General features: G+C 44.7%; 2 protein-coding genes across 2 annotated transcripts in view; one reads left to right on the plus strand and one right to left on the minus strand.

Moving 5' to 3' along the window:
* The window catches only part of LOC126558678 (pancreas transcription factor 1 subunit alpha), a 396,742-nt gene that overhangs the window by 41,461 nt on the left and 341,434 nt on the right, over nucleotides 1-13,847 (minus strand). The window lies entirely within an intron of this gene.
* On the plus strand, nucleotides 1,511-13,396 carry LOC126559769 (uncharacterized). The gene is made up of 4 exons (XM_050215942.1): nucleotides 1,511-1,551; nucleotides 9,938-10,251; nucleotides 11,644-11,923; nucleotides 11,997-13,396. The coding sequence occupies exons 1-4, from the start codon at nucleotides 1,530-1,532 to the stop codon at nucleotides 13,394-13,396; spliced, it is 2,016 nt and encodes a 671-aa protein (XP_050071899.1). The 5' UTR covers nucleotides 1,511-1,529.

Below are 13,847 nucleotides of genomic sequence, written 5' to 3' on the forward strand. Positions count from 1 at the left end.
TGGAAGCAGGTGCCATTTATCTTAGCATATCTGTCCATATGTATCAAGATTTGTGTTTTTTTTTTCAATCCTGATCTTGGAACGAAAATGAACCGAACTCCTTCAAAAGGCCTAGGCCACACCGTGGCAGCAGTAAAAACCCACAATTCAACCACATCTGATTAATTAGCCAATTTGAACGCTTTTGAGGGTTCCATTTGTTTATCGCGCCACCGATTCGTAACGGGTACGATTTGCTGGAGAAAGGAAATTAACTCGCTTTTCATGAGATGCTGGTGACAGATTGTCACGTGGTTTCAAGAAACATACGCAAGGGCACAGCGAGGGAAACGGAATTCAATCGATTTAAGGATGACAAGTTATTTCTCTTCAATTATAATGCTAATAGTGTGCACAAAAAGCATGTATTAGCTCGTAAATTATTAGATACTTTGTTCAACGAACACTTTGTGTCCTAATAGTCGAATAATGTAAATTTAAAATTAAGAGAAAGTGGAATACGAGAGAAAATAGCTGAAAATATCTTTTAATTATGCAACTAGTAAGAAGTAGTTAATTTAAATAAGAAATATGTGGAGTTAAACCATTATCAGATTATTTTGATCATGTTGTTTTTACATTATAATTTTGAAGAATGTTCAGAAGAAAATTAACAAATTTTTCTTTAGTAACAAAAAAGTATCTTTTAAATCAATTTATCAGAACAAAATGTACTGTACTGTTTAAGTAATTTTTATAAATTTTTTTAATTCGTTAAGTAAGTTAAAACTGCCAACTATTATACCATGAGAAAATGCTCCCGTCGCTGCTGTTTAAGCTTCATACTAGCTCACCCATCGTGGCAGTTCTTCCGACCCTGCCGTAATTCATATTGACACCGCTACATCTCAGCCGCCTGATGCATCGCAACCCAACCATAAACAACCCACAACACCCTTTGCACGATCACTCGGTGTAGCTTCCACACCACTTTTCCTTTCGCTCGGGACGCTCGCCTGCCATGGTTCGGCACACGGTAACCAACCGAAGCCATCCGGAACTGGGCAGCCGGGACCAGCTGCAGGAGCGGAGTGACGAAGCCGATTCCGAACCTTTGGCTCTCCCCACCCCGGTAATCCCATTCACGATTTCGGCACCGCGGTGGCGCTCGGCACGGGAGTTTGTTTCGGGCTTTTTTATAAATGCCTAGTGCAGATGCAATATTTGCCTAATCTGTGCATCGGTTCGAACCAGCACGGATCAAGCAAACGGTGTGTGCAACGCGGCTCGAGCAAAAAAACACCCGAGTGAGTGTGTGTGTTTAGTTGTGCGTCAGGTGAACAGTGATCTGTGCGGAGTGTTAGGCACGATCGATTCAAACCGCGTCCAACCGTCGAGTTGGACTGACGCATTTGGAAGTACGTCCGACCAGTGCATTAAGAATTAGTGTTGAACGGTGTGTGAGTTGAACGTCAGTGAACTAGTGTAGTTTGAAGACGATCGCGATCATTTAAGTTAAATACTGAAGAACGAAAACGACGGCTTGCAACATGTGGTCCAAAATATTCCTAGGTGAGTGTGAGCTTCAGTGATGCCTTTTCTGTTCATGAACATGCTGTCGATGGAGTAAAATGTCAAACCATGCGTTCTAAAAATTGCAAGCAAAGCACGTTGTTCTGGTTAAGGGCATCAAGCGGAGCTTAGCACTGGTAAAAAACGTGTCCGCACGCTTAAAGTGACCTTTTCCCTGAAGATCTTGCACACACGAACAGACGACACAAGGTACCGCAATGACGGTATGTTGTCAGAACGAGTGCATACACGGATGAGGATTCTATTAGCGGCTGAGTTTGCCATTTCCCGAACTACGCGCACCATGTGGTTGGAAGTAATTACCACGGCAATCTTGTGGTGGTAACAGTGGCAAGAACTTTAAGACCAATCTTGTGCGCTAATTGTGAAGCGGTTGCAGCACCAGCGCAGTAAAGGGTTCTGGTTGTTTGATGGAAAATTGGCACGATTGGGTGTGTTTTATCTGGCACTGTTTGCTGAGGTGCCAACGAAGGTTTGATGGTTTTGAAATGCAATGCTGTGCCAATGAGGCCTGTTGGGCGGTACTTTGCATAGATACGAATACATACCGGATCGAGGGGTGTATGTGTTTTGCTGTTTTGCTGAATTCTATGCCAAGTTTTGCATAATGCTTTGGCTGATTCATTTGAATAGGATCGATGGGAAAAGGGGTATGCCTACATCCAATGTGGATTTTACCTCCAAGAGGGAGTTTTCTAAGTTTTTTTCCTTTCTAAAAGTTGTATTTCCAAGTTACAGCTCATTTCTATAATTGAAAAGTTTGCACGTGTAATAAATTTCCTTAAACGGCACACGTGTGAATAAACGCGCAATTGAGATAAACTAACAATTCACCTAAATGTGACGTTTACGAGACAATGCTAAAGAATGGCTTTCTATCTGTTCCTCACGTTTCCTTCACGTTTTCTCGCGTGATCAAGCTATCATAATGCTGCCAGCTGCTAAACTAAAAGACAAAAAGAAATACGGCGAAAATAAACGGGTTGCGCTGGTTGCTAATATGACAGACCTTCTTTCTCTCAAACCATCGTATTTCAATCACACTCTTCCTTCATACCTTGTACACTTCCGCAATCGTCCGTTAAATCAGCTTAAGACGAATCGGCCACAGCCAGGGAGGAAAAGCGTGCTCAGGAAACAAGACACACTGAAGCAAAACAAAAAATGGCTAGCACACGTGTCTGTACGATCGCTAACAGTGCTCAGTGCTCCAAATTGAGGCCTTTTTGCAGAACTGGGTACAGGGAAACGATCACCCTCCATGAAGACATTGGAAGGTGACCATTTCGGCATGATCGCTGCTCGCTGGCTGGCAAAAGAAAACCGACAAGTGAAGCTGTGTAACGATGGTCAAACGATGGAAAAACAAACTTCAGCATCCGGTTTTTTGCAATTTTTAGAAAGCAACCGAACCATCCCACCCGGTCTCCCATTTTTTTTTTTCCCACCAGCACTTTTGACGGGATGAAGGTGGACGCCAACACGGACCGAGACAGAGTGGGATGCATCTGCTTCATCTAACGACACACATTGGCAACGGTTTGGATGCCATGGAAAACTACTTCATAATAATAACATGTCATCATCCGATCGTGTGGTATCTGCACTTGCTCACTTCTAACGGATATGCTGCTGCTGTAGCTGCTCCTTCGTGTCTCCTCCTTCCTGGGGAAGCGAGCTTTCGGTTACGTAATTGAAACGTCTCGTCCGCAATGATCCAACAGTTCAAAGACGAAGAGAATGGCACCAGGGAACACACAAAGAAGCCTTTCTTTTTCTTCGCTCATCCCGTTTCCCACTAACCCGGACCCGAATGAAAATGAATCGATGATCAGGTGCATTGGAGAGCATTTTGCATTTGCATTTCTATGTGCATCCGCCACTTCCCTCCTGAACGTCTGATCCTGCCCGCCTTGGACTCCCATGGATCGTGGGCATTGTGATGCTAATTATCGAATTACACTGTTTTCCTTCTATCGACCAGGAAAGTGAATGCCGATCGGTCATTTTTCAAACTAGTCCCAACGCTGGCCAGTTTTTCACTTTCGATCCGTCGTTCGCATCGGCATGGTGTTGATGATCATTAGCGGGGGTTTTGTTGTGTTTAGCTTTCATTCTTTAACCACAATCCACGGTCATCTCGGTTGTTTTGTATCGGGACTGGGGTGAAGAAGAAAAAAAAGCTTCCCTTCGAACGTGAGAGCTCATCCTCTTGAAGGGCAAATGGAAAACAAAGACACGGTTGAGTGTCGTTTGGTCGTCTGAGCGCGGGGGTTTAGTTTCCCAGCCAGGAAAGGGGTGGGTACTGCTCCAAGCAAAAGGTTGACAAGCCGTCACTAGCAAAGGTGATGTGAAATGGGTCATCTGCTTGTGGGCAGTGACCGTTCACAGTCTGAAGGAATGACCAATGCCGTAACCGAAATGTAATCGAGATGTGGTGCGTGATAGAACCAAATGGAAATATAAATTGAGTCGCAAAGGTTAGTTGTGCTAATCGAAATAGCTTCATATTGATGGTATAATAGTAGCAATTTTCAATTCTTATTTCTTCGATTATAATCTTCTATTTGCTTGAATTTTATTTAATTTCGTAGAAATAAATATAACTGGATGAAGAAAAGCTATTCGAAAAATAAAGTTTGCTTTACTGCACCTGCAACAAACCGATCAAACTTTAATTCAAACGCTTTTCCGACTTTTACAACTTATTTTCCATTTTCCGACGCGCGATCAAAAATGATCGTTTCCGCTATTTGGCACCTGTCTTTCAGCTCCCAGCACTCCAGCGGTGTTAAAGTAAAATGGAAAAAAGCACACCCATCACCTTTAAGAAAAGATGCCCGGAGCATACCTACAGGGAAGCCACCACAGGTGTGCATGGTGAACATTTAGCAGCCATGTACTGACCGATCGTTCCTTGTGAGGGAAGGGTAAACGTCGCCGGAAAAGTGTTCACATGCTTGCAGCGTATGTTTTTTTTTGCTGCATGTAAACATTTTCCTTCCAAACGCTTTTAAAACATCGCAACTGTTCCATGGAAGTAAGATCACGGAGCATGTTGCTTGCTTTCATTTTGCATACTGGTGGCGGCGGTAAAACGTCTCAACGCGCACGCATCCCCATTTCCTTTCTGGCAGGGTGCAATTGCAGCAATTGCGCAATAGCGTTTCAGTGTTGGCGAGAACGCAATCGAATGGCAAAAGACCTTGCAGATGAGGCATAGAAACCGCTGAAAGATTTAATCAAATAGTTTCTGGTTTTCTGCTTGTGGTTTTGAGTTGTTAGTTACAGGTTTGGGGACAGGTGCTCAGATCGCTTTCGCTGGATAAAAGCACGTACGTTGATGATGATGATGATGAGCGGTTTCGGTGGGTACGTTTGGTTCTTACACTTAAAATATGGAGCATGTAATTAACATTGTTTATTGTTCGAGCTGTTAGAGCATCGAACTATGACGCTAAGAGTGAAAATGATGAGTTTCCACTGACGAAAGCATTAGTTTAGTTCGTTTTTTCGCTGTTTATCTTAGTCGCTTTCTCACGCCAAGCACCAAAATACCACCCATTTTCCCATTTTCAATCACACCCTCACGCTTCATAATTATGACATAATTTTCACGAAGAAACGCACCGCCCCAACAGCAATAGTTTCGGAAATTTTACCTCCAAATAATCAAATCTTTTCGATCTTTCGGTGTTGTCGATCCTCCCAGCGCATCGACCATAAACACTTCTTATCGAATCACGTTATGAACCAATTTCCACGCAGCTAATTTCCCATAATGAGGAAACGAAATAAACGGCACGCGGCTACCGTCGTCTGCTGCCTCTTTTCCACCCGAAACCGTATACTTTCTCACACTTTCTAACGCCACGACACCGATGTTTTAGGCAGTGATCGCATAATCGCAAACACCAATTTTTTCCCCATATATTAAATAAAATTTTGGTTAATGTACACTTCCTGCCCACGGTTGCCGGCGGCTTGTCGGCAGGGTCGAGGTTTCCTGCGAGATCATTTTAATGTCATCGAGCGGAAATGTTCGGAAGCTGCTTCCCTTTTACAACCGAAGGTACTATCGATCACTTCCGGGGCTGAAGTATGTGCTGCAATTTGCATTGTGCACAATCCACCGACCACCGAGCAGCATGCAGTGCAGTGTTTTCCCGGTCAATTAATGATTTCACTATCAGATTATTCCGACACACTCGGTCCCTCTTGCATTCACGGTTGTTGCATCATCAAAGAAGTGTTTCTACCCATTGTACAGGACGCAGCGATTTGAAGATTGTCGCCAGTGTCACGTGTGTGTGGGATTGAGAAGACAAATTAGAAAGTGAAAATTGGATGCACTACGTTACCTGATCCATGTTACAGAAGGCATTCCAACACATGCATTGGTATGTGAGGGTGTTTGGATTGACTTGATCCGCCGAACAAATGCTAGGCTTGAAGAAGGGTCGTCGAATTCAAGATAACAAGTTCAACGTTGCGATAATGTTAACGGAAGGAAATCTCAATCCATCCCGTTACCCTTTACTGCCTTTTCCTTCCGATGATTGACAGCTGATGGATTAATGGTGTCCAATCGCGTCATCATTTACTTTCGCCGCAGTGACACATATAAGAGCGAACCTTTCTCACATGGATACCTGGCGTGCTCAAATGATTGTTTTCCCTTCAAGCACACCCTTCGGAAGTCTAGAAGCTTTTTTTTGTCGTTCGTCGTCGCTCTATTAATACGTAATCCAGTCGACATAATAATTAAACCACTAATGAGCTCACCTTTCATCTGAACGTTTTAGTATTGAAGTGTTTCTCACGTTCATCACCACACAACGAATGGTTATGAAGTATGACAGTGGTTGCGAAGGAAAGGTACGCCAAGTTGGGTGCATATTTTTACGCTATATTACCGAAGCAACTATTTCGGTGGCTTTTCCGAGCCACCAGCATGCTCGAAATTGACCCTCTTGACTGTTTGTAGTGCCTATTCGATGGGATCACTTCGTGCGTAATGGTTTTGCATCGTAATTGGTGGCTCCAAAGCTCGTCTGTGAACTAATTGAATTGATCATTAGCTGAATGTTTCGTTATTGAAAGTTAAATTATTTTATTACGCACAAAAGTTGCGCATCTAAAAAATTTTTTGAAATGAAATGTGCTTTCCATAAAATGAATTAAAACTGTATAAACTATGAGGTACATGTTATACAACAAATACTAAATATGTAGATTTGTCTAAGGTTTTTATTTAATTGATTTTGTAATTCTTTCTCTAAACTAGTTTTGTTAATCCGCACAACACACTCGCAAATTTCTCCCTGGCGTCCAAAAATCAATCCATAGCTATTTAATATCGTGACAAATTGCAAACGAACCATAGCATAACACGCAAACATTCGCTGCATTTCACCACACGATCCACCAACGATCCTGGCACCTGGTTTAAGCACGTGCGCATAACTCGATTGCACTACAAACTTGAACTTGATTTCATCTACGCGACCAAAGATCTCCACAACAAGATCACAGCTTTTGCTAACTTTCACGCATCGATTACGATCAGACACGCGTTCCGCGTCAATTCGTTGCTGCACCTTCATAAAAGCATAAAAGACGGTATGGAAAAGACCCGCTTGCAGATACGAAACAGCAATAACATAAAACCAGTCCTGTTTCGCTTCCTTCTGTGACAGTTGTTTGGAGAAACAGGAAACCTTCAAGAAACCCCCCCTGAGAAGGCGCCAAAAATATATACACAAAAAAGAGGTACACCAAATGTACCGTACCGGGGAAGTTCGTGAATCTCGTGCTCCAGCAAGGTGTTACTGTTGGCGTTTTACAATGAATCGAAAACGAAAGTTACCGGTCCTCCGGGGTGCGATGCTAGTGGTGGAAACATTTGTCGGTTTTCGGTAGCAAAATCAATGTGAAATGCTTAATTTTCACTTTGCAGCTGCGATTAACGTTTCAGACGCGATTTTCTATACCGGTTGAGCAGGGTTAAACCCTCCAGAAGAGAAGGAAAGGAAAGATAAACACCTTTAAAGACACCTTTTTGCAAAGTGTTGCCCGATCGTCATGGTTAGCGAAAAGCACTCTTTTCCATATGGATTGCGAATGCGAAATAAAAAAAATCGCAAATGAATAACACACACAACAAACGTACTCCGTACTTTATCCTCCTGATCGCTGCCCGTTGATTGCTGCTGCTTAAGACTAAGTGACTTTGGGTGAATACAAATTAATTTACTGCAACAACCCCCCCCCCCCCCCCCCTTTGACAGTGGGAATCCTGATATCCAGCGCCGGAGACCAGCTTGTTTCAGTTTCCATCGGAACTGGAGCTCGACGGGGGGAAACGCGAGCTTCGTGAACCTACAATATAACCTATTCAGACTTTCTTGTCCGAATGTGTGTACGGCGGAACTGATCCGTAAGCAAGGGCAAACGATTACAGAAAGAAAGTTTCGTTTTATTACCTTTGCATCGTTAATGCTCCCTGTGCGCTGCCAGTGCGCCCCGCGATCGGTGGTGCTGGTGATTGAACTCCCATTTTATGGAGATTAATGGTGATCATCATCTTCCCCAGTCCAGCTACCACGTATGCGCACCGTACCGTTGCTCTGTTGGTTTGCCTTTTTTTTCGCTGTTATTGCCCCCTCATTATGCTCTCTAACGCTGTGCTAAAGTGTGCAGATCTTTCCGAGCGTGTAATGGGGAGGCTGCTTAATTTTGGTGAAATGCTGGTTGCAAAACGGAACAACTGACGAGTATCCGGGATGAAAAGGATCATGATCGTGACGGGGACACGCCGCATGACTAAGCTTGTGTTTGCTTCTTCAGAAGAAATTCGGAAGATTGTGCGACCCTTAATCTCTTACGTGACCTAAGAGCGACACGTTTCTTATGGTTTTGCAGAGGGTGGCTCAAATCAAAGTTCAAATCATGCTCTATCATGCTTTCCGGAGCTTTTCCGACCTAGTTTCGAAAGTATAACCCACCCTCCTCCGACAGCTTGAGAATGTGACCGTTTTGCTGATTATTAGGCAGCATCTATTGCAATAATTAGTAGCAAAGGGCAACAACGGAAGATAATGGAATTCCGATGGTTTTGCGTAAGCACTCTAAAACTGGGCGATTGTTACAATGAGAGCTTCCAAATGTCACCAAGGTTGGCAAATGGTGCTTTTGGTGATCGCAAGTATCGCGCACACTAATGCCATTTGATTCCTATTAATTGACGATCGTTATCAGCGGTCGTGAGATGAATTTTTTTATCGCCATATTAATTGCTAACCAAAATCTAGAGCTTTGGAGCAAGTTTGTTGCGGCGCTGCAGGGAGATAAAACTTTATACATAAACAATCACCAATTCAGCCAGTTCTTCTTAGATTATCATGTCTGATTTTCTCAGCTGTCGTTAAACCTTGCTTTCGTCTGTTAATGGAATGACTAATTAAAAGCCATTTGATGTCACTGCCTGAGAAGCTACGGCCTGGGAAACAGTATTCTGATTAGAAGAGACATCAACGATGGGAATCTAACCACCTAAAAACCGGTCTCACTCCGTTCACAACGCCATCCATCCATGCAGTGAAGCCCAACCATTATCTAATCGAAAAACGCATTCGGATACCAGGGCGGGAAGATATGCTTATCTGCTAGAAACAGCCAATCCACCAAATAGTTTCCTCACACTTTGGCATAAACGTTGCCGCTCCGTTCATTAATGCGTATCTTATTGCCGTCACTCCGTTTTTCACTCTCACGTTTAACGCAAGCAAGTTGCTACCAGTTGGTAAAACATGCGTGTACTAATATGTTCGTGGGATGAAATACCACGTAAAACTTTTGGGGCCGTTTTTTGTTGTTGTTTTGTTTCAATTCACGCACGCTCGCCCGGCGTTGTCGTACCGAAATGGAAAAGAACAATGGATGACAACAGATTCATTCGCATCAAACGCAGGCTAACTTCTTGCTTGCCGTTTCGCGTTGGCACCTGGCGGAGGTGTACCGTTGCATAATGAACATTTCGTTTAAGGTGAATTAGTCAACAGCATTAGTAACAAAGGTAACAAAATAGAAGTGTAATGAACACACACGTCGTACTTTTTATTGTCATGTAATAGAATTACATAAAGCGCATGGTACTTTATTTGGGGTGGATATTCAATTAGGGATGCATTTGGAAGTAATTAAAAAAGCGCGTGTTGTACAAATTGATCATGAAACCGCTTTTATTATTTTTTGGAAAATTTAAAATAAATTCCTGCGCATTAAAATAAATTCCTGCATTACAACTATAGCCTTTTCTAACGAAATATTTTCTTCAATTTCTATTTCCAAAACGCATCTGCAGCTACTTTCCTGCTAGGGTTGACGTTGGCCGAGAAGAAGAACGTAACCGAACAATCGGTGGAAGCACCAGCCCCAGGTGCAAAGGAAAAGCGTCAGACGGAACATGAAACGCGCTCGGTTCCTCTATCGCTAATTGCTAACCGTCGCCAGCAGGCTCTTCATCAGCAGCAACAGCAGGAATACTATCAGAGCGAGGAAGGTTCGTTCTATGCAGCCCAGCCAAGCTCCGGTCAGCCGTCGATCGCCTACAAACCGTCCGCTGCCGGTGCTCACAAAGCAGCCAACTCGCAGGAACAGCAACCACAGTACCAGGAGGTAGGTAACCTTTAACGTCCCGTGCTGTGATGCTAGAAGAAGCACCGCATGAGAAGGCACCGGCTAACATTCAGCTTTTATGTACACTATCGAGCATCTTCAGTGTTTGTGTACACGTCCCCGGTCCATCCATCCCGAGGTTTTGTGCCGCAAAGTTAGCTACTTGTTTCATTTTATTTGACGATATTTTTTTTTATGTATATCGTACCAATTTTCGAAACGTAACGGAACGAAGCGTCGTGATGCACGTTTACCATTTGCACCCCGAACACAAACGATGGCTGGAGCTTATGTAACGGAAAGATCTCGCGACCTAAGACCGCTCTTTGCGTGGTTGAAATGAAGCGCAAGAATCTAACACCACTGTCTAGGGACGTGCCGGAGGGGGACATGCTAGTTGTGGATGGTTTTATTCCTATTATACCATGTAGCAATTGAATCTTCTTCTTCTGACCATCTCGAACCTTTGTGCACCACTTGTCCACGTTTCTTGCTGTACATCTGCCACGAGTTTTGTCGTAAAAGTTGGCCGTAGCTATGGACGAAATGAAAATTCGAAGATTCAACCACACATTGAGGAAATGCTTTCGAAAGATCAGTCCAGTGCCCAAATCCATCTTCGGCTGGGTGGTATGCATCACAAACAAACGATCGGTCGTGATCGTGCCTCACCGTGTTGTGGCACCGGTTGCACTGAAATGATTTAGATTGATCCGTTGGCAAGTGTTGTGTTTACTTTTTTCAACATTTCATAAACCTCGAGGATCGACTTTTAAGGCACGGGTACGACCTACGATGACCTCTAATTATAGTTGCCGAAGGAATCGAGGATCATGATGATGATGATTCTACTGGCATTAAACACAATATTTTTCGATCGTTGGAAAAAATAAATCATAAACTTTAGCTACGATCTAGACACGTTCGGGTTGTGTCACGATTTAAACATCCACTCGAGAAAGATCGTTGCTGGCTTCGAGTAAACATAGCTGTTAAAAATGTTTATTATATTTTTACATTCATTACTATTTACATTCCACTAGTAAATAAATTGCTAGAAGAAATTTTATAAATGAGAAAAATGCATAAGATTTGCCGAGCATTTGTGGTAAATTACATCCTGGTGCAAAATCACTCCTCTGACCTTAACCGACTCGCGTGAGCCTTAGGTTATCGAAAGTCATCATATTGAATTGACGGCCTAAGGCTGCGGATAACGGCAATAGGGGAAATGTCTGTCGGTTCAAGAACGACAGACCACTTCTAGGAGTGGTACTAGATTCTCTCACACAGCACTGTTAACGATAAGCTTCGGTTTGATGTTATCCATACCTTAATCGCTTGCAAATGGCACAAAGATGACGTCTTATATACATTCTTTCCGTTCCTCAGTTGCCTCCCGAGTACATCAGTCTGTTGCATCAACTGGCCGAACATCAGCCCAAGGCATCCGCGCTGAAGCAAGGCAAGGCCGTCAGTCAGCAATACGAGCCCCAAAGTCACGCGCAACACTCGAAGCCCAACCAGGTTCAGTACATTACCGAGGAAGAGTATGCGCAGCTGCTAAAGCAAGCCCAACAGCAAGGTCCCCCAGCAGCTCATCATCATCATCAACAACCACCGCAGGGCCTCCAAGCGTACGGAAGACCGTCGGCTCACAGTCCTCCGTCAGGTATGTCTGCCGCGAAACTGCGGTAATGCTGGCCGGTAAATGTTAATTGTTATTTTGTCCACTCGATTCACAGCGTCTCACAAGTATCGGCCATCAATCCAGCTGCTAGAGACGGCCGAAGAACAGCAGGGATCGTACGGACAGCAGGAGGGTGAGCAGTATCGCATCCAGTACAAGAGCATCCAGCAGGCCGGCACAGTGACACCCGTCCCGAAGCCAGTTAGCTCTTTTTCCTTCGAAAACGAACTCGCTAAATTGGTTGAGTCAAACCGTCCGCTAGCATACCATTCGGTGCCCCATCACCCTGGTCGTCAGCATGACAGTCAGCACGAGGCTCAACGGTACGGCCCTACACCGAGTCCACAATCGCATGAATACACCTACGTCCAGGCAGGTCCCGCACATGGTCGCGAACATGGCGCACCACAACCGCCAAAGCAATCGATCAAAGCTCAGTATATTGCTCCATTCGCCCAAGGTTTACCACTGTCTGGGCCGAAGATAAGCCCCGCTCATCTGCAGGTTGGACCGCAAAAATTCGTTGACAGTGCTCCACCGGCCCAGAAGTATCAGTTCATTGCTCAACCTGAGCAATCGGGTCCTTCGAAAGCCCAGCTCCATCATCATCAACAGCAACAGCAGCACCAACAACAGCAACAGCATCATCACCATCATCAAGCACCAGCTCACCAGGGCCAACAGTACTTTGCCGAAGTATCGCCGAAGCAGCAGGCAGGAACTCCGTCGCCAAAAATCCAGTACTACATTCCGAAGGAGAAGAACGTGCAGATCTACTACCAGCAGGCGCAGCAGCAGCAACAACAACAACAACAGGTGATTGAGCAACATTCGCCACAGCATCCGATGAAGATTGTCGAGGCTCCTCAGCTGCAGAACGAGAAACCCCAAAAAACGGTCCAATCTCACCATCGTTCAAAGCCTGCCGAGCAGCAGCAGCAGCAGCAAGTTCATCAGCACCGTTATGCACCTCGGGACAAGCAACAGGACTCGATCGATCCGCATGCACCGTCCCGTTCGGCTATCTACGTTTCGCAATCTACCGGCGTTAACCAGGCTACGGCGGCTGCCACTCCAGCACCTTCCGCACATGGACACAAAATTCCACCGAAAATTGACCGACCCCTGACGCAGGAAGAATTCCAAGCTCTGGTAGATGCTGGATATTCTGTAGTTCCAGTCCCGGTGCCCGTTCCCGTGCCAATCTCTCAGTATCAGCAGCAGCAGCAAGCAGCACATCATGCAGGTCATCCTGGAGCGCCCCATCCAGGAGCACGTGGTGGACCACATCCCACACCGGCTGCCCGACAGGCTGCTCAGGCATCTCGCTACCACCATCTTCACCAGCTAGCGACGGCAGAAAATAACCCCAACCAGGTTGTGACGTACTTGCGCCCGCTACATCTCGATCCGTTCTCGGCTGGTGTTCGAGGACCGCACAAAGCTGCTCCGTGAATGGAGCAATCCGTGCAGTCAAATTATGACACTAGACGGTCCTCTGCCGATCGGCCGGAAAGCCGATGTAAGCCAATGTTGGTGAACAGTGCGTCCCAGGTGTACCTAGCACGGAAGACGTAACGCACTGCTCTTGTTGTAGCGTAGCAGAACCAAATAGCACTTAGCCTTGACTTAATTTATCGACATATAGTAGATATTTGCATGAGAGTGGTCAATGTGGCGTAAAGACAATTTTTTCAGAGTAGCAAAAAGAAGAGCAGTATTTTATTTTTATTTTATTTCATTTAGAGTTGTGGGAAAAATCTCCCAGCAGGAGCGTACTCGAGTTGGTTTAAATAGCAGATTGGTTGAGTTTGCCGTATGTCCTTTTTTCCGTCCAAAAAAGCCAAGCTAACGGTCTTATCCAACGTCATTGGTTAGATGGACAGTTGTGAAGAGTATCGAGTTC

Source organism: Anopheles maculipalpis, chromosome 2RL (assembly GCF_943734695.1).
Source record: "Anopheles maculipalpis chromosome 2RL, idAnoMacuDA_375_x, whole genome shotgun sequence".
In the NCBI taxonomy this organism is placed as follows: Eukaryota; Metazoa; Arthropoda; class Insecta; order Diptera; family Culicidae; genus Anopheles; species Anopheles maculipalpis.